The sequence below is a fragment of the Sander lucioperca genome, chromosome 7 (genome assembly GCF_008315115.2).
Source record: "Sander lucioperca isolate FBNREF2018 chromosome 7, SLUC_FBN_1.2, whole genome shotgun sequence".
NCBI lineage: Eukaryota > Metazoa > Chordata > Actinopteri > Perciformes > Percidae > Sander > Sander lucioperca.
In genome coordinates this window covers 20,121,140-20,142,572 of record NC_050179.1, presented here as the reverse complement: position 1 = coordinate 20,142,572, position 21,433 = coordinate 20,121,140, and the positions used below count along the sequence as shown (strand labels likewise).

General features: G+C 40.0%; 1 protein-coding gene across 1 annotated transcript in view; it reads left to right on the top strand.

The window, feature by feature from the left end:
• Positions 1 to 8,858: 8,858 nt before the first annotated feature.
• slc6a15 (solute carrier family 6 member 15) overlaps positions 8,859 to 21,433 on the top strand; it is a 36,790-nt gene continuing 24,215 nt past the window's right edge. Inside the window, exons 1-5 of the mRNA XM_031295318.2 lie at positions 8,859 to 9,029; positions 10,846 to 11,363; positions 17,865 to 18,022; positions 19,362 to 19,488; positions 19,668 to 19,849. Coding sequence (XP_031151178.1) covers positions 11,063 to 11,363; positions 17,865 to 18,022; positions 19,362 to 19,488; positions 19,668 to 19,849 — 768 coding nt within the window. The 5' untranslated portion in view covers positions 8,859 to 9,029; positions 10,846 to 11,062. The remainder of the gene's footprint in view (positions 9,030 to 10,845; positions 11,364 to 17,864; positions 18,023 to 19,361; positions 19,489 to 19,667; positions 19,850 to 21,433) is intronic.

Sequence of the window (21,433 nt, the reverse complement as noted above, 5' to 3'; positions counted from 1 at the left end):
TACAAAACTTTCATAATTCTTGCCATAAGATATTGTGGTGGCTCACACTTCCTATGTCTATCACTGTCACGCACACCAGGAAATGGACCCACAAATGCTCGACTCAGGTAAGTAGAAGTTCAATGGTTTTATTAGAGCACTAATAAAACTTACAGGCAACAGTGTCCAAGAAACGACATCCGAATCGAAATCCGAAAAACAAGCAGTAGTCAAAAATCCAAGGGAATCAGGAACTCAGGAAACAGGGAAAAACGCTCGAAGGCACACAAGGAAAACAGATAATCTCGCACAGGAGTAAGGGTAAGACTAAAACAACATGACAATCACATTTTACCCAGTGTGGGAACTGAAATATCTCAGAAATTTTGAAGATTCCATTGTTCTGTCCTGAAAAAAAAAAACGTCCATTTGATTTTTAATCATTTACATACAGTATCATACCATTATCTTTACCTGTTTATCCATTGCAGGGTTATAGGGGCCTGGAGCCCACGCTGGGGATGAGGCAGGGTATGGACAGGTCACCAGTCTACGGTAGGCTATCACAGGACACACACACACACACACACACAAAGCCAGACAACTATTCACACTCACAATACAGTCCCCATTAACTTTACTTGCATGCTTTTGGCCCGGGGGAGGAAACTGTTGCAAAGCAAACTCCACACATAAATTCTTTCAGGAAAACTTCAAATAACTTAAATCACCGCTCTCTTCCTAAAACAAATCAGCTGTTTAGAGGCGTTCACTTTTCAGTTAAACCGTTCAGAATCGGCCATAAATTTCACGAGCCAATCACAGCATTACATCCCTGCTTTAAATCTGTTTCTCTCCCTGCTGCGTCAGCTGTCATTTCAGGGAAAACGTGCAACCCTCCTCCTCCCCTTCCACCTCCAGTCATCATCACCCGCGGCACCCTGGGTCTTCCTCCAGCAGAACGCTCCGTCGACTCCTTCGGTCTGGTCTTCGGGCTCCTTCACCGCCACCACCAGTGTCTAGACTCCATCGGGGGAGATGTCCTGTTTCTCTACCCCTTTAAAAATTATTTTACAACGATGTAGTCTAATGTCCAAAAACTCTGTACATTTCATTATGCATATGTACAATAAACCTTTGCATATCTGCAACGAAGTCTCTCCTGATTGAAATCACTACAACCCTGTGCTGCCTCTTGTTAACACACTGGTATCAAAACTATACGATGAAATATCTTGATATCAATTTTGCCCGTATCGCCCACCTCTAAGTGCTTAAGTGTGTAGGTACCATTGTATTGTGCAATCATGGTAGTGACCAAAATACGATGCAATTGTACTTCCTGTTCTACTAACAGGATGGGATTTGGGTCATTTCATACTGGAATCAGTATGTGTTAGTATCCGCATTTAAGTCATTTATTGTGACATTAAAATTTTTCTGATTTCACTAGAATAATTGCTGTGATCAAATGTTTATGTCAGAGTGCCCAGTAATAATATCCCATGATAGTGTAGCATTAAAAAGAAACCATACCTTGTGACACCATGAACCAACTGAAAACAACCTTTATATATATCACCATCAAAGTATCATTATGGCAAATACATTTCTGATTATATCTAGGACCGACTGGTATAATGAAATATTGTGATTCAACCTATATCAAGAAAAACCTATATTTTCTTTTTGGCCGGATGTCCGTTACCTTACGCTTTCATTGTGTTAGAATTTTTAACTCCGGTTGATTTATGAGGACTATGGTTAACTGCTCCTCAAATCTCTGCAGGGTGAATCCAGACAGCTAGCTAGACTATCTGTCCAATCTGAGTTTTCTGTTGCTTGACTAAAAAAACTTAGTTTTTAACATAAATAAATTCCACCAAAACAAGTTCCTTTCCGAGGCTATTTTGCAGCGGCACCAGGGCTCCCTACAGCGCTTAGCGCCGCCCATGACGATTGTGATTGGTTTAAAGACATGCCAATAAATGCTCTGCGGACTAGCCAGACCCTCCTAAGCGCTGTGGAGGAAGGTCTGGCAATGCGAGACTAGTTTGGAATTTAATGGACAAGAGCAGTAGTAACCACTAAAGATAAACAGACAAAGAAAAGAGCGACATGCAGAAAGTCAAACTTCATCAACAAAAACTTATAGATAAAACACCATCACAATACTGGCCTCAGTGTTTCAATGATTGGCAGTTCCTTCGACTTGTGATAAAAAGATAATGGGGCCGCACCAGTCTTAGCAGCAGTAGAGCTGTAACAAAAGATGAGAGCACCAGAACATGACCCATGTGCCAGGGCTAGTACCAACAGCTGCACCTCCTGTTTTGGTACACAAAGTGGCAGGGAGTTACCCACGGCTCTGTGGTCAATTGTCGTACGAACGAAAAGGGAAACAAAGCCCACAAGAAATCCCTTGGGTGAGAGAAAACCTATCCGTGAAGAACCCGTAGTTAGAAACGAGAACATTTTGACTCAGACAAGACACAACATGGTGGGAGCAGATAGCATTTATCACCATCTCGTGATTCCATTCTTATTTCGCACATCCAACCTCCAGCCATCAGCACTTCTCATGGTCTCGGGGTCTCATTTTGACTCTTGTTTTTTACTAGAAAAAAACCACAAAACTGAATCAAGGCTGTCAGGGTGGACGTCACTACTGCTTTACCGCTGACTGTTTTCTTTTGTATTATCAGAGCAGGTTTGAGCTTTACACTGCGTATCATATCACACAGGCTTTTCTGTTTTTCAAAGCAGCTCCCAGACAGCACATGAAATGCATATTGTTTTCCCCTGGGCGAAAACGGAGCTTTTCAAGACAATAGAACACATTCAAGGTCTGTAAGTTAAAGAGTTTATGATGTCTAAATGTTGATGTTCTAAATATACTTACATCATAGGATTGGATAACAGTTGCAGGATGTTACCTCTTAATGTGAGGGTAAATACTATGTGATGCACAAACTCAAAAGGTTTTTGGTTGCCAGTCCTGAAAGTTCAATGGAAGTTTCTCTTCCATTCTTTTTCTGGCTTGATTTTACTTCCACAAATGTCACTCTTCGCTTAATACTGGTATTAAACGTAATCAAATACCCCTCCATTACTTGTTATTTATGATAGTCGGCTAGTATGTTGGTAACAATATGTACAATTCTAGAGTATGTAGTTTGTGGTGTTGTTGAACTGTATTGTATTACACAAAAAAGTGTTTCTGCTATTTTTCCTACCCTCATGGGGTGAACAAAATAATAGAAACACCTGTAAGTTCAACACGATAATTCATCAGAACCACAAACTGCACAAGTTGAATCAACACCTCTCTAAAACAGTTTCAACAAAAACTAAGCATTACAACCTTAATGAAATTAGGAGTTATTGCAGGCTGTCATTGTATTAGACTGCATTGGTTTTAGATGGGTGGACCAAATAAACTGGTAACTGAGTGTATGACTTTCATAATATCCATCTTAATACAATAACCATTTATCATATAAGGACAATATTTGGATGACATGAGAGTATTCTCACTGTTTGCAAGATTTTTTTCTGAGGGAGTGAGTGTGAAAAATCAGCAGCAGCATCAAATCATTGATTCGCCCATTCATGCCAGCTCTGGGTGATTCCCATTGGCTGACAACTTGCGTCTCTGTGACGCAGTGAAAACCAATATGGCTTAACTTTCCATCAGAGATCTGGCAGGACGGGGTAAACTTGTGACATCCAGGTGGCATCATGTTACCAAAGTCAGCGTCAGGTAATAAAGAATTCAACAGGTTAGGGTTAAGGTAAGCCGCCATCTGTGAATGGCTCTGTGTTTACCATCGCAAAATCAAAACAGCAGCACAGAGCGGAGAACTCTAGGTACCTTACAGTCCATATGCATGAATCATCTGTTTTTTCCCCCTCTTTCAAAACAAGAGACATTGGTGTGTAGAATTAATTCAAACCTGAGTTTATTTTCCACAATCGACAAAAAATAAAATGTCTACTTTTTCTACTCTGGAAGGAAAGATCAGGTAAAGGAGAGATCAATAAGTACTTGTGATGTACAGATGTTTAAGTATTAAAGTGTTCTTGTGCTGTCATCTTTTTGAATGGTTCAACTTAGCGTAGATGTTCGGTTAGCACACCACATTTTCATAAGAAATGTAGTACTGAAAATAAACTTCTCGAGTACTTTAGTACTGCATGCTGTAAAGTGAAATAAGCAGTGGTCAACTACTGCTTGAACATTGTTACTCCTTTATGTGTTTTAAAACCATAAACAGTAACATCATATCAGGCTCTAAATCCTCAAAATGGCTCAACAAGTGTCAGAAACTTCCCTCTATACTGGCAGCTTTCACTGATCAGAAATCAGAGTACTACACTATTATCACCTTTCTTATCAGTGACGGTACAGTATGTCTGTCTGTAAGGAGAAAAGCAGATTTGTTCAATGTGCTGTTTGACTGATAAAGAAAATGAATTTCACTTTGTTTTCTATTGCCCTTCTTATATCAAAATTTTAGGTTATGTTTATAACCTATTTAGTCCGAAACTTCATCCAACGTCTGAGGCTTTTTCATGATTGCTCAAGTCCAATTTTACATGTATATATCCTCGAGTCCGAGTCCAAGTACAAGTCATCAGTCTGCGAGTCCAAGTCAAGTCACGAGTCCAGAGAATAGAGACTTGAGTCAGACTCAAGTCCGAGTCCAGGACTCGAGTACTCCATCACTACTGGAAAACTGTGCAACACTTTTAGTAAGATAAAAACAGATATTGATTTTGTAAATATGGATGATGCACACACATTGAATTGGCTGTTTACATATGAAACATATGGATTTGCTAGTTAAGTCGATGAGGAAAAAAAGCTCTTTATCATGATATGCTGTAAGTTTGTGGACGTTTTTCAGTGTGCAGTTCATTTGAAACGTTTTGTGTGTATATATAAATCACCAAAAGATATATGTTTTGTAAAATGTTGGTGTTTTGTAATCCCATGTGAGATGAGCCAGATGTTTGGCATGACACAGAAATAAAAAATAAACTAAGCTAACTACTTTGTCTTCGGTACATTAAGCACCAGCTGATACTGTTCACTGCTTGCAGATTAAAGTTAGAGAGTTTAGTTACAGTTTATAGTCAGCAAAATGGTTCTTCCTTTGCTCCACAGATTGAGCTGTAAAACTCTGTCATCAAGAAATGTTTATAATCACCTTGAGCTACTGCTGTCCTATTAGCCAAAGCCGCTGGCTGCTCTTCTCAGCTGCTGCTTTATGACTTCACAAAATCCCTGACCACAAAAAACCCTGAGTCACTAACAATCACCATAATACATTATTATGTACCCGACCCAGGCTTGTCAGCTTTGTTGTTCAGCCACGACTGCTAGTTCTGGGTGTTCTGCTTGACTTGTCCACTGCATCTTCAGTAAATATACTGTACAGCGAGGACAGCAGAGGTACCAGTACCAGGTTCTGAGCTGGTGCTGATAGTCTCTGCTGTGGTGCTAAACTCAAACATTCTCTTTCACTTCCCATTTCCTCACCTCATGAAACCACAATGGCTCGCTTTCACTGAAATGTGGAAGTTAAAGTTGCCATTTATTTACTAAAAACCATACAAATACACAGAAGAAACATGGAAGATAGTATATGTTCTGTATGGGTGTGTGGAAATGTCTGTAACAAGCAAAACCAAAAAGACAGCTGCAGGGAGGTAAGAGAGAACTCTCTGTGGAAAGGTGTCGAGCTTTGATGGCCAACCACGCCGGGCCCAGTGTGGACCATGAAGACAATAAAGACCCCTGACACACCTGTGGGGAGGTTGCTATAAATGGCATCTTTGAAGAGCAAATGTTGGCAACATTTTAACGTCCATGTTGGTGTTCCTCTGGTTTATACAGACCATAACCCAATAACTTTTTTTGAACTCTGCATGGCCCAAACCAACAGGTTGATGCAATGGGTTGTTTTTTTTCCCATCTGGGCAGATACTCAAGAGCACCTGGCTCTTAAATGTTGGCTGTACCACTGTGTAACCTTTCTATAGATTTCTAATGTTCTTGTTGACATGTTCAAACCTGGGAGCTGACCACAGGAGGTGATCAAACACACTTTAAAAGGGGGACAAAGAAGGAGAAGGAGAAGAAAACAACCACATTTTTACAGCTGTTCTAGTGTTAAACAATAATCCAAAGCGCTAGTCTTCTCTCTGAACAGATGGTGATTATGCAATAATAACACGTCACTGGGTTTTTGAATAGGAGGTGGCAGATACCTAAATAATTTATAAGTGAACTACAGTGTCATCAGCCAAGCAAAACATGCATGCCTCGATAGAATTAACATGAGCATTGGTTTTCTTTCACCGCTCTCAGGGTTTATGTGCTGGCCTGCTGATGAGATGGAGGCTATATAGCAGCAATCAATAAGTCTGTTACTCAAGCTGCTCTCGCTGAGCTCCTGCAGAGAGGGCAAGGTGCAGTGAGCAGGCAATATCCTGGATATTTTGTACAATGAGGATGATGGCCTCTGTTCACGTCAGGAGCACAGAGATATATGACACAATGTCTGAGATGTTCTTCATCCTTCAGGAGAGTTGCAAAGAGCAGTGATAAGGGCTATGAACTGGAAGTAATAGGATTTGTGTGAGCTCCAGATACACAGTCTCACACGCAATTTTTTTTTGGCCTGGCAAAGACCTCCTGACAACTGATGTTTCTGTGATGATGTCCTTGATGCACCTGGAACGCTATTGGGTGGATATCAGACTCCAGGACAACTCAGGACAAAGACATGCGTGGTTCCGTTTATCTTTTTCAAACTGCACATGCATGAATTCTATCTCAATGATTTAGCCAGGAAAAAACTACAGCTTTCCAGAGAGAAAAAAAAGCAAGGTTGATTTGATTGATTGATTGATTGTTAAAGATTGATTTTGCAAAAGAAAAAAGAATTCTGTCTATAAATCGATCTTGTCCTTCGATTTAGAGCATGAGGAGAGAGTCCTCATTGTTTGTAATAATAATAATAATAATAATTATTATAATAATAACTTTTATTTATATAGCGCCTTTCAATAAACCCGAGGACACTTTACAGAATTAGAGGTTGTAGGCTGTGGTAAACATTTTCTGTGAAAGGTCTCCCCCTTATTGCTCTGGGAAAACATCACTTTTTCATCAGCAGCAACCAATACAATTTTACAGGGTTATAGGTTGCTTCTTGTTATCACTTCTTTTGTTATAAAAGCAAGATGCAATATGTTGCTGATCTGATTTCAAAACCAAGTAAACAAACAAAAAAAATGCCAGAAAGGAACTATGATGCAGATCAGCAGGAAATTTCTCTTTAAATGTTTTTGAATGATAGCACAAGCACTACAGTATAGGCGCAACAAAAGTGAAATAAAGGATTACGTGAAGGTGGGACGATAGAAGCGTGACCCTGAAACTGTGATGTGAGTGGGGGGTGGATGAGTGCACTTACACATTTCCCTCCCACGACCCAGTTTCAGTGTTGAGTCATACCATTTAACTGTGAGGTTGTATAGCTCAAGTTGTCTCGCTTAACTTTATACCAAATGCTCTCTCAGACACTTACCACGCAATCACCCCTTGGCCATACTTTTAACTGCCTATTCTATCTTATATACAGTATATTAGGTAGCTTCATCTGTGACTTCTTTATTAAAGAATCTTTTGTTTCGTATGTAAAATTGTAAGTATAATTCTTTGCCGCCAAAGGAAAATTTTTAAAAAGTACAATATTCCCCTCAGAAAAGTAGTAAAGCATAAGTACAAAGGAGCACAAGTCAAGTAAAGTACAAGTAAGCCTACCTCAAAATGTAAAAGTTGTTGTAGATACTTATAATACTTTTAGAGTTACTTTTGGCTTTGTAAAATACTATTTAATTAGGCATATATCCTGAAAAAAACTCGTTTTCACAGAAGGATGCATAACTCTATTTAATATTTGATCAAAGAAAATATGCTCTTGTCTCTATTACAGCCTGGTCATGTAGGGATTTTATTTTAGGCCTATTCTATGGGGCACATTGTTAGTGCTCTTTGTTTTATCAATTCCTATTAGGCCTATTAGTTATTTTAATTGGGCATCCACAGTGCTTTTTTTTAATATATTGTAGGCTACATTGTTTTATGTATGTTAGATAGTTAGTCAATGTGTATGTTGTCCAGAGAGCACAAGGTTGTCATTGTATGAAACTTCCCTAGTGGCATTTTATCGCACAATACATTTTCTTTAAAAAAATATAGGCTAATATTTAAATTCTCACTGACATAATGTTGCATTATTTAAATGCGTGTATAAACTGTACTTTATGGTCCACGCATAAAGGAATATCTCATTTTAGATGCGTGATGATTTAAAAAAACTGATTTCTGTCTCGTTTGGTCATTTTTTTTCTCGCATTAGCCTTGAAGGGTGCGCGTGTGGATGACGCGGAAAACGCCGACCTTGACCAAAACCTCGCTTTTTATGTGTTAAAATCCTAAACACAATCTATATTCATATATAAAAAAAGGACATCATGGAAAATAATCGGTATAAAGTACGAGTGTATAAATATCCAGTGAGGGAAATGAGCGTTTATAAACAGAGACACATTGCATTCATCCGTGAGCCAGCCCCTTTTCCGTGTAGTAGTGGAGCGTACCAAGTAGAACAACAGGGGCATTATAGGAAACAAACACGTTAATTTCACCTTAAATCTTAATAATGCTGCCACGTATAATATATAGTGTCATATAGTGGGGCTTTATAATCTGTATGCGGTGAGCTAAATCATGGATAAAGAGTGGGAAAGTGATCCGTGATAGGTGCGGATGAGGATGAGTCCCCCCCTCTAAAAGTGTGCCATGTTTCTGGCTGAGCTCAAGAGAAGTCAACGCACTGGAGTCTGTGGCAGCACACCGGCCGGACTGGTTCACGTAGAAGCAAGTGATAATGTCTCCCCCGTGCATGTGCTCTCATAATTTCATTCCTTGAGACGCATCATTTCAGTAAAAGGACGACTTGTATTCCACACTGGTGAGTAGGCTACATCACAGAACCCTCAATGGAAGGTATTAGGCTAATGATAAAAGCATGGCATGGTGTGTGTGTGTGTGTGTGTGTGTGTGTGTGTGTGTGTGTGTGTGTGTGTGTGTGTGTGTGTGTGTCCGTCCTATGTGTGTGTGTCCGTCCTATGTGTGTGTGTCCGTCCTATGTGTGTGTGTCCGTCCTATGTGTGTGTGTGTGTGTGTGTGTGAGTCAGAAAGAGACTGAATGAGATACCAGTGCGCAGGATGTGGCTGTGAATGATGAAACACTTCGCATAGATGTCATGAAGACTGGGCGGGATGCAGCACATTAATTTATGCGTGGAAAAAAATGTGCCTGGGTAGAACAACGAGCCACATGGCACCGGTGTGTTGTTGGGTTTATTTTTTATTTATTTTTTTGTATCCCTTTTATCCATCTGCATCTGCTCGTTGTATACCTCGGCTAGTATTGACTCGTCATTCCTGAGTCATGTGCAGACAGAGAAAAAATATATATCTTTGGGCGTGCATTCATCCTCAGCCTAAACACAATCACAGTCATTTTCATGCAATAGGCCTGATTGCTATGCCTTTTGCTATTACAGCCTCCGTAATATTGCAGTGAAGGTTACTCAGCATCAGCGGTCGTTTTGGCTGCTATGTTGCCTTCACTGGATTATGAAAAGACGGCCTTTGCCTCACACAAACCAGGTTAATCTTGAAGCGGTAAAGGGAATCTATTAATCAGTTAATCCTCTGCTTGGTGAAACGTCGGGGAGGCATGTTGTATTTCTGCAACATGGATGGATGCATCCGAATATTTCCGGGATATTTCGCGCCGGTGATGCGTTTTTATGAAAATATTGAAGCGCATAAATATGTCAAATTGACCAAGACGCCCTAGGAGGCTGACATTTAAAGAAACAGAGATGTTGTGCACCTTAACCCGCCGTTGGGTGGATAGCGTCCACACCCTTGAATCTTTTCTAACGCTATTTAGTGATAATCATAGCGGTGATGCAAGTAAATAAATGATTGCGACTATTACAGGACAAAAAAAAGAGACAAGTAACCCTTTTGTTTCCTCCACCCTTTTAGTCAGGGAACTGGCGCATGTCTGCTCACATTCCTATTTGTATTTTGGAAGTTGATATCCTTTCATAGGCTATTTGAGGGTTTTTCCGTATCCCGGAGAGCTGCGGAGAAAAGGAGTGTTTGGGTTCGTATGCAAATGGCCTTCTATCTTTAATTATTCAGGAGGCTGGAAACGTGATCGTCTCGATATACCTCGACCTGTCACTGTCCCAGTCACCGTCACAAACCAGCCTAGTCTTCCCTGGCATTTGGTTTTTGGGAGAACAATGACTTGTAATAAAACTATCCTCATTCATTGATTTTGCTGCCCCAGCAGGCCATGTGATTTCCATGTGAGGAATAACTCTGAATCCCCTCCGGATAAAGCAATATTTCTGGTATGAGCTGTTTCCCAGTCAGATAACATGTTATGGGATAGGCCTAAGTACAGAGTGTAACAGTGAATTATTTTCTCTAAAACAAAACTATGATTAAAATCAGACTGAAACACTTTACTGTTTGGGTTGTTCAGTTAAATTACCTTTGTGTATAGGATTAGAATTTGGGTTTTAATTTGACTTTTTAGATCTTTAAAACAAGGTTTACAGGAAGTCTATTCTAGTATTCATTTGTCAAAGTCATCAGGTTTTTATATATATATATATATATAAACATTTCATACTCACTTTCAGGATTTTCACTTTTATTGGCTGTTTACTAACTACAATATTTCCGCTTGTGCCCCACAGACATTTGGTGATAATGACGAAATAAACCACTTCCTGATCACTCAACCTCTACAAACTGTCTCAAAAATCCCACGGGCCCTTGAACCCAAATATCTTCAAACTCGCAGCTTTGCACAGTCAAAGTTCCAGAAAGTGACTTTTCCCAGACGCCGGCCCTGCCCTTCCAGCCTGCCAACTAAAAAGACGTTCCACCCCTCGTCCTTGTTTGCTTTATCAAATGCCCAAAAACAGCAAGGCCGTCAAGAGAGAGCTTGACGACGATGTCACAGAGTCTGTCAAAGACCTGCTTTCCAACGAGGACGCCTGTGACGATTCCTTCAAGAAGAGCTCGTTGATCGTCAACAACCATGAAGGGGAAAGGAAAGAGTGCGATGTGGAGGAAGGGGGCTCGGATGGAGAAGAGGAGGAACGCCCGGCCTGGAACAGCAAGCTCCAGTACATCCTGGCCCAGGTTGGCTTCTCTGTAGGCCTGGGAAACGTCTGGAGGTTCCCCTACCTGTGTCAGAAGAACGGAGGGGGTGAGTTACATTTTAGCTGACAACCACATATACAGTAGGAGTGGGCAATATGGAAAAACATCACCATTATAGTCATAAGAAATATTGATGGTAACATTATTTACTAACTATAAAAAATTATTTAAAAAAAAATAATTGTGCAATATTTGGTTGAACTGAATGAAAATATGAAATTCATGAATACATCAAACAAATCATGTATTTAGTAGTTCCTTCACAATTGAACACAACTATGATTTAACTGTGTATGACTTAAAGGACAATTTTGGTTATTACAACGTGGGACTTATTTTCATAGTTTGGACTTATCATTTCCATAATTTTACTTAAAGGTGCTGTAGGTAGGATTGCGAAGATCCAGGACTAAGCAAAAAAATGTGAACATCGACAACTTCTCAGTCCCTCCCCCCTTTCCGCTAAAGGCCAAAACTGTCTCCTAAGCCCCTCCCCCTACAAGGGAGAATGAAGGCGTGTGCATGAGCAGTGATTGACACACAGTTAGACACCCTCCCTGGCCCTGATTGGTGTATCTGTAGGGAGCTGTGGATTTTTGCAAATCGCACCACAGTGTTTTTTTTAATTACCTGCTTCATGTAGTTCTACTCGAACATAGGGTCAGTTTCAGCAAATATGACAGAAAGTTAGTTAGTTAGTTTTATAAGTCTTACCTACTGCATCTTTAACAAAAAAGTTGCTGAAATCTTGAAATGCGACAACATTGCTACATCAAAATCCAAGAAACGCAAGCAATAAGACAGGTTGGATATAAGTCAAGCGACAACAGAAAGTGAGCACATCCAAAAAGTCAATAATGAATGTCAAAAACTGTGAAACTAAGATTCAAGTTGTAATTAACTGGAAGTATCCTTTGAAGATACTATAGTTACTAAATCAACAATATTAAAATGAACCTGCCGAGCATTTCACATATGCTGATGTGCAGACAGACAGCAGTCAAACTAAGCACAAAATGCCATTATAGGACACTAGGGCCAGATACAAATTTAGGTTAAAACATTAAAAAAGGCAAACTACAAAGAGTGCATCATGGATGGGAGCAGGGATGCAACACTTAAAACAAATGTAAAGAAGAAGACTATACCATTGAAGTTTCTGAGAGTACAAAGATCCAAGAATGGACACATCTGTGTCTTGTATACAGTATGTTATTACAGAGGACAACATTAACAATGGATTTGATTCACTTCTATCGCCTTGTGAAGGAATAGAGCAGGATTGCATCACTGTTTTTGTGTTGTCACAGAAATGTTCCTGGAATTGGATTTCTATACTCTCAGATACCAGGAGTATAGTCTTCTTCTTTTAATTACCTTATTCACACTTATATGCGGGTCCCAATCTCACAAAGTGATCATGTAGCTTTTATTATGAAGCTGTATTTATACTATGTTTACAGTGTGGGTGCAGGGTCAACATCTAATCAATGTTAAAGTGAATGTGCATGTCTAAAAAGTGTTGAGTTAAGAAATAACTATTGGAAAACAGATCAGCCAATCTCCTCCAAAAAGTCTTAATATATCATCAGGTTTCAACTCTTGGACACTAAAAAGGCTCCTCCTGATTAGTCCTGTAATGCAAATCTAGAATCAACACACACCAGACAGATGCAGGTATTGTATCATGTGCAGTGTGTTCAGTACTGCCTGTGTGCTGCTAAGTGTGTGTAAGAAAGATGGCGAAAGAGTCCTTCCCATTTTGTACCCGTCTGTCAAAACCAGACTGCTCCGAGAGCTTCATGGTCGACATGAGAGTCGTGTAACCATCTGTGTCTCTGTCAGCGTGCAGTCTGCAACATTTCCCTTACAAACAACAGCTAAACCAAATAGATATAACTCTACTGTCTACATGTAGGAAATCATTCTGAGCAGCTCTGATGCTCATGATTGTAGTCTAACAATAACAACACATAAACCCAGCTGCAATCAAAACAACATTTCCCACAATGCCCAGGAATTAGCTACTTGACTCGTGTTGTTGTGTTACATTTCATACTCACTGCAGGGTTAATACTTGTGTGTGTGTGTGTGTGTGTGTGTAAGGTGATAATGTGATGTACTTCCCACGTGGAGATTACATAGTGTAAAACCATTGACTGCCTCAAGAAAGCTGATTAAATGAAACCGTGTCAGACAGGTTGTCCAGACAGGATATAATCTCTGGAGGGCGGTCCTCTCTCTAGATCCTGTCAAATTTTCAGGTCTGTTTAAACAGCTCTGGTCAACCTATAATTACATTAAATTGGAGCAGATCTTTATGAGCGTACGAGATCTGTTGTGTGTACGCACGTCATTGCCTTTCATCTACTTACTATACAGTAAATTTCCTTTTATGGTTGTGTGGCGAGTACAGTGCTGGATCCAACGATAATTTTCTCTATGAATTGTTATAATCGTCTAAAAAAATGTCAGAAAGTAGTAAATGTTTCAAGCATGTGAACACCAAAAGAGCAGCAGGACCTGATGGTATCAGTGGACGGGTCTTCAAACTGTGTGTTGACCAACTAGCGCCGGTTTTCAGGTTGATATTCAACCTGTCAATTGCTCAGTCTGTCATACCCACGTGCTTCAAAAAGTCCACCATCATTCCTGTGCCCAAGAAAACAAGACCAGCCTGCCTGAATGACTACCACCCAGTGGCACTCACCTCTGTAGTGATGCAATTCTTTGAACGACTGGTCAAGGATTACATCTGGTCCACACTACCCAGCATAGTGGACCCATTACGGTTTGTCTACTGTCCCAACTGATCACCGGAAGATGCCATAGCACACATCCTCCCACACCATCTCACCTGGAAAAGAAAGAAAGGAAGCAATGTGAGATTGCTGTTCATTGACCACAGTTCAGCGTTTAACACCATAGTCCCCTCCAGGCTCGTCACAAAGCTCAAGGGCCTGGGATTGAACACCTCACTGTGCATCTGGATCCTTGACTTCCTGACAGGCGGACCCCCAGGTGGTGAGGGTGTGCAGACACACCTCTTCCACCCTCTTACTTAACACTGGAGCAGTAGAGCGTCGAGGACCTGAACCGCTGGTGTCAGGACAACAACCTACTCATGAATGTCAGCAAGTCTAAAAATATAATTGTGGCCGTTGGGAAGAAGCAGGGAAGAAACTACGCCACCCTTACAGTCAACGGGTCCTTAGTGGAGAGGGTGGACCACTTCAAGTAACTTGGTGTCTACATCACAGAGGGTCTGACTCACACGCAACCTACGTGGCAGTATCCTAAACTATGTTGTAGAATTTATGTTGTTCTGTTTATTCGCGGTGCTTCAACTGCCTTACAGAGTGGCAAGCTAACATTAAAAGGTAGCTGATTGCATTCCACAACATCTGCAAACATTCTTACCTTCATCCAGGATTTTTCATCTATGGGTTTGTCACTTACTTTCTGTTGTGCTCCCGTCATAATTACTTCAGCCACTAGAGCAGTGTTTCTCAAATGGGGGTACGTGTACCCCTAGGGGTACTTTGGAGGACTGCAGGGGGTACGTGAGATATTTTACAAAATGTTTAATAGTTACAAAGCTGTTGTCCAGAACATTGTTTCTCTTTATGTAGATTTTTTTTTTTTCCTACCAAAAATGTGACATTTCTTTGGACCTATTCTTGCCTTCCTTCCTTCTACTGTCCTACTTTTTACAAGTTTCTCGCTTTTTTCGAAGTTATGTCACTGTTTTTGAAGTTTTTGATACTATTTTCGACCTATTCTTGCCTTACCTCCTTCCTTCTTTCTACCATCTTTTCTAAGGTTCTGTCTTTTTTTTTTTTTTTTTTTTTTTTTTTACAGTTTGTCTTTTTCTCATTAGCATTTAAATGTTTTTTCAGTTACAAGGCTATTCTTTAGTAAATCTTTCGCTGACAGCGCAGTACTGTTCCTTTTTATATAGACCTTTTTTCCACCAAAAATGATTAGCGCTGGTCAGAGGGTACTTGGCATAAAGAAACAATTCAAAAGAGGTACATTATTGAAAAAGGTTTGAGAACCACTGCACTAGAGGGCGCCACCACTATAAACGTTAATACGGGTCGTAATTGTTGCTTGAAGTAACAACTTACGGGGTCTTTTTTCGGGACCCCCTGGTTATTTCACATTTTGTTTTGGTGTTACCTCAGGACAACAATACATCCTAAAGTCACATGCTGAAGAAGTGTCCCTTCTTTCATTTTTCACCCCTGCCCCTTAGAAAGTTTGTACACACCAATGGCAGTGTATCCATTAGAGGTGCAACGATGAATCGATTAGTTGTCAACTATTAAATTAATCACCAACTATTTTGATAATCGATTAATCGTTTGAGTCATTTTTTTTATTAAAAAAAAATAAGATTTCTCTGATGTGAATATCTTCTAGTTTCTTCTCTCCTTTGTGACAGTAAACTGAATATCTTTGAGTTTTGGACAACACAAGACATTTGAGGACGTCATCTTAGGCTTTGGGAAACACTGATCCACATTTTTCACCATGTTTTGGCATTTTTATAGATCAAACAACTAATCGATTAATCGAGAAAATAATCGATAGATTAACCGACTATGAAAATAATCGTTAGTTGCAGCCCTAGTATCCATTATAATTTTTTATGCACATGTGCCTTCTGTCAACACCTGCGCTTGCATTTGGAATTACCCCAACAACCCTCTGAAGCCAAAATCCAAATTTGTTCAGAAACGAAGACAGTGTAGCTCAAATACACATCTGGTCAGAAACCTTTGGGCGTCATCCTGTGTTTTGTTTCCCCATTCATTTCTCCTCCATTCAAGCATAGATTAACTTTAATAACCAATATTTAAGGTTGTGTTTGATATGGTGAATCATTCCTATTCCTCAAATCTGTACATGTGGTGCTGCAAAATAAAAAAAAAACCCTCCTAGACAGGATAAACCAGCTTTTTACTGTAAGAGATCTGCAAGTGAAGACAACTGGGAAACTATTTTAGGAAAAGATGAAATGCACTCTTATCAGGCTGTTTGCTTTCACAGTGCCATCAAAGTGCTTGAATGTCCAAGGGAAAGTGGGAGTCGAGGGAGCGTTAAAAGACAATGGAAACCAGAGGGGTTTGTGATGCTGACTGATGTTTAAAGCCTCTTCCCAGGACGAACTGTGCGTATTCAGTGAACCAGAATTAGATGTTTAATATTAGAAACAAGTTAGTATACTGTACATACACAAACACACACACGCTTAAAACAACAGACACACGACGCATTTACTTCCCTGTCTGTGACCACTCCCTACCAAGTCAAACCTGGGAGGGACAGCAGGACTCAGGAAAGGATGTGAATGAACGTCCGGCCCGATGAAACAATAAACACTGTTGAAACAGGGATGAAACTAATCTTAAAAACAATACACCCATGACGGAAGTTTTGACGCCGTCATCACTGACTCGCAGCAAATATAAGTGTGTCAAGTCGCCCATGTTAACATTTGGTTAGCCTGTGAGAGGAGGTGAAAAAAGCCCCAAAAGGGGATTTTCAGATGAGCAATGTTGTTGCACCAAAACTCCAAAAAGTTTGTTTTCAAGAAAAGATTGGCTGGCTGGTTTTTCAATCACTGGCCTTGTAGTTTTCAAACTATGCAATGGTTTCCAACAGATTTCCGTAGTTGAGTCTCAAAACCTTCAGCACACCCACGGGAACTTCACGTGAGAAAAAGAAAAAACCTCCCCACTGCATCGTGCATGCCTTGCATTGCTCCTTATGTAACAAGAAAATAAAAGGCACATTATTTAAAAATCTGGTGCCACTGAACTCATCTAACCACCGGCCATTTCTTCTAAACAAAGAGTTTAGGTTCTCTCGTTCTCTTCCAGCCATCATGTGCCTGGCAGTCTTACCGCTCACAAGTTCTCTTGACTGTCACAAGAGATGTGCGCCTCTGTATTGTATTGCAACACACTATTACAGCCTGTCTTAATGTTAGTCATTCACCCTGAAACCTTAATTTTAGAGATAAATACCATATTTAAAATGTGCCTCAAAGTAATCCTACTGTAATTTAGGTAATCTTAGACTTCAGTATATTTCCTGGTTTCCAGAATTATTTGATTGCACCACATACCATGGGGGATGTATTAGGTGGAGACACACAGATGCAGCTCAGCAGCTGCGTGTATTGTAATTTTTGTGTGTGTGTGCATGTGTGCGTGCGTGCGTGCATGCATTCGTTTGTTAGGGAGATAATTAGACAGATACTGTTGAAGAGGCTGCTGTGTGTTTTTATGTGCCTTTAGGGACATGTGTGATCATCAGGGGGACATAAGGTAGCAGTATAGTTAAAGTTTAAGAGGCCGCTGTGTTTGTGAGTTTCAATATAGCAATATGTGACAGATATAGGTGTGTGTGTGTGTGTGTCTCATGTGCCACGTCCAGGAACTGAAATGGTGTCACTTTACAGTTATCTGATGAAACAGTTTCCCCTTTTTTGCATGTCCTTTATTTAACTTGTCATATGTATTGTTTTGACTGGCAGGAGCGTACCTGGTGCCCTATCTCATCCTGCTGATATTGATTGGCATCCCGCTGTTCTTCCTGGAGCTCGCCGTGGGACAGCGGATCCGCAGGGGCAGCATCGGAGTGTGGAACTACATCAGCCCTCGGCTGGGGGGCATCGGCTTCGCCAGCTGTGTGGTGAGTCATAATACAGTAAAGTAAAAGTGGATAGTTCTTGGATAATTTTTTTTTTTTTGGTTCATCGCCACATTATTGACCTATTATCTTGTCATACATTTTTATAACAAATGTTAATTATAGAACTTAAACACTGTGTATGAATATGCCCATTAAGCAGTATATCAGCCTAATACCCAGTTCAATGTAAAAGTCAATGAGCTGATCTATACTGGGGCATTGCGCTGGGCAGCTACGCAGAAATAGACACATGGCTCAGCAGTAATTGAAGAAGAAAAGTATTGGGAGCTAACGCAAAACATATGCGAGGAGATACAAAATATTGAGAGGGAACACATAACATTTTGCGAAAATAACGCAAAAATAGTCCCCAAAAACAATCTCGCCGTGACCCTTCAGGGGCTCCGTACTTGTGTCTGAAGTGGCGTGCTGTTTTTTCGGCTAGCATTGCGAGTAAACAGTTCCGTGAAGAGCCATGACAATGAAACTTCAAAAACAAGTGAAAGTGAGATCCAAAAACATGCTTGCAATTACCGCTTATCGCCATAGGGGCCGCCAAAGAGAATGAAACGGAGATCTTCGAGATTTTAACTTTAAGAATGGATTTCCAGGCTACTTTAAGAACACAAATAACAAAAATGTATGATAAAAATAATGATACTGTACATTGGTCATTAATGGATGTCTAAATTAGGCAAAAATGGAAAAAAAAACTGTTCTTCAGAATTTAAGGGTTTTTGTGACACCTCACTCAAAAAATAAGTCTCCTCTTGTTGTAATAAGAAAGGGGAAAAAAAATGACATACTGAATATATATATGTGGATCACGTTTGGTAGGGTCCATGATGATGTATACTAGGGATGTCCCGATCAGGTTTTTTTGCCCTCGAGTCCGAGTCATTTGATTTTGAGTATCTACCGATACCGAGTCCCGATCCGATACTTCTATAATAATTCAACTTTATAATACCTCCAGACCGCAGACCTACTCGCGCTTTCCGCTTCAAGCTGCTTCCGTGTTCTACTTTGCCGGCATTTAACCAATAGCGTCTCTGCGACAAAGTGATGTCATGCCGCACGCGTTGCTGTTTCTGTGGAGTCAAAAGGGTCTAACTCTGTGCCACCGCATAACTATAGATGTGTTAAAAAATAATGAGAATATATATACATATATATCCGAGTCCTGATTGGGAGGTAACGTCCGATTCTGATCGAGTCTGAAACCACGTGATCGGGCCCGATTTCCGATCACGTGATCGGATCTGGACATCCCTAATGTAATAACTTGCTGTTTTTTGGTTTTGTTTGTCTGAAGTTAACTAGCCTCTCTTGCCTGTAGGTGTGCTTCTTCGTGGCTCTCTACTACAATGTCATCATCAGCTGGAGTCTCTTCTATTTCTCCCAGTCCTTCCAGCAACCTCTGCCATGGCATGAATGCCCACTCATCAAGAACAAGACTAGTACATGTAAGACACAATCAGACATATTCAGACCGGATTCACTAAACCAATTAATTGGCACCGTTAACTTGTAACTCCAATTAGAAGGCTTTTGTAGTGCTTGTTCTGTAAACCACAGGCACTACAGTTCCTTTTATAAGAGGTACACGACATACAGGCTGTAACCACTAACGTTCTGTCCATAGATGTGGTGCCCGAGTGTGAGAAGAGCTCGGCTACCACCTACTACTGGTACCGCGAGGCCTTGGACATCTCTGACAACATTTCTGTGGGTGGAGGACTCAACTGGAAGATGACCGTGTGCCTGCTGGTTGCCTGGTCCATTGTTTGTCTCGCCATGATCAAGGGAATCCAGTCTTCTGGGAAGGTAAAGAGAATTTGGTTCTCTGATAGCTTTTTTTTTTGTTTTAGAGAAAATATGTTTTCACAAATAGGGAATGGGGCAGAAGAGGAGACATGTGTGAGCGCATGAGAGAAGGAGAACAGAGGAAATGGCTTACTACAGTTGCCCTGCAGTCCTGGCAGCTTGGCCTATATAACTAGTTATAACAGTTATAACTCTTGTACCCCTGAAAATGTGCAACAGTGACAGAAACAAAAAGGCCATTTTGTGTGTTTTGGAAAATCCTCTCACACATAATTAGCTCACTTTATAGTTTTTTCTGATTGCTATGACAATTTTTGCAATACTTTTTAACAACTTTCCTAAACTCTTAACACAGTTAGCACAACATCCGTCTGTGTAGGCTATACATTTAACACATTTCTTGTTGCTTTGACACAAAATGCATACAGTTAACACAAATTTAAAATGCTTGAACTTCTTTTACACACAAGCTCCACCAAGACCAAAACAATGGATTTTTACTGACCAATTTGCAAATGCTTTCATACTGTATGTCAGAACAGATAACATAATGTTCTAAACCTAACGTATAGGCTAAAGTGAAAGTGAACAGCTTTCACAAATAAACACAAATATACCTCCTCCATTTTATTCCATTGCTACTGAGAAACAGCTGATTGAAGCTATGCAAATGGATCAATCACAGCTGATTCCCATCTAGGTGTCGAGATTCTTTCAATCACATGACCATATGTTACTGTAGTACATACAGTAAAAGAGGACCTATTTGGGCTGATTTTGTGTGGAAAAGGAACAATAAAGATGAACACAAAGAAAGTAAGAAAAATTGCTGCACGAGTGAGAGGACCAGGACAATTCTGTCTCTGTCTTCTTTTTTTATACAGTAAACCGTACATTCTATAAAGCTACTCTGAGATGGGTCATTCATTTTTTGTATTGAATTTCTGCAGCAAAAGAAAGAAAATGCATGCATTTACTAAACCCAACAAAGCAAATATGTAGAGAGGCTTCAAGAGAAACTGCAGTGTAAAACACAATTTATGATCAATACAATATACTATTGTATAAGGGCAGACCTGATGTAATATAAAATAATGCAGTTTCTGTAATTCCATCTGATGTTAGTGTTTTGTATGACATTGTTCTATGATTGACTAAATGTTCCTGTTGGAAGAGAACATGTGTTAGTGTTTTGGAAGAATTATTTGATTTTGAGACATGTTTGCATTGTTTTGGTGGACATAGTGTATTGTGTTAGTGAATTATTGTATTTTGAAAATTAATGTTAGAGTTTAGTTTTCAGTGTGTGATTTTGAGCAATGAAAATAACTGTTTTGTCAATTGTGTGTTGTAGGTGTGTTGGTGCGTTAAGAGTTTAGGAAAGTTGTTAAAAGTATTGAAAAAATTGTCATAGCGATCGAAAAATACTGTAACGTAGAGGCTTATAGAGTGCAAACGGTATTGATGCCTGGTCTAAAGACACTGCTAAGTGACTTGACAAATGTTTCTAATGATACAGTCTCAGATATGACCCGAGAGCTCATGTGATCTTGTGTGAGATTTCTGGCTCAGCTTACTTTAGCT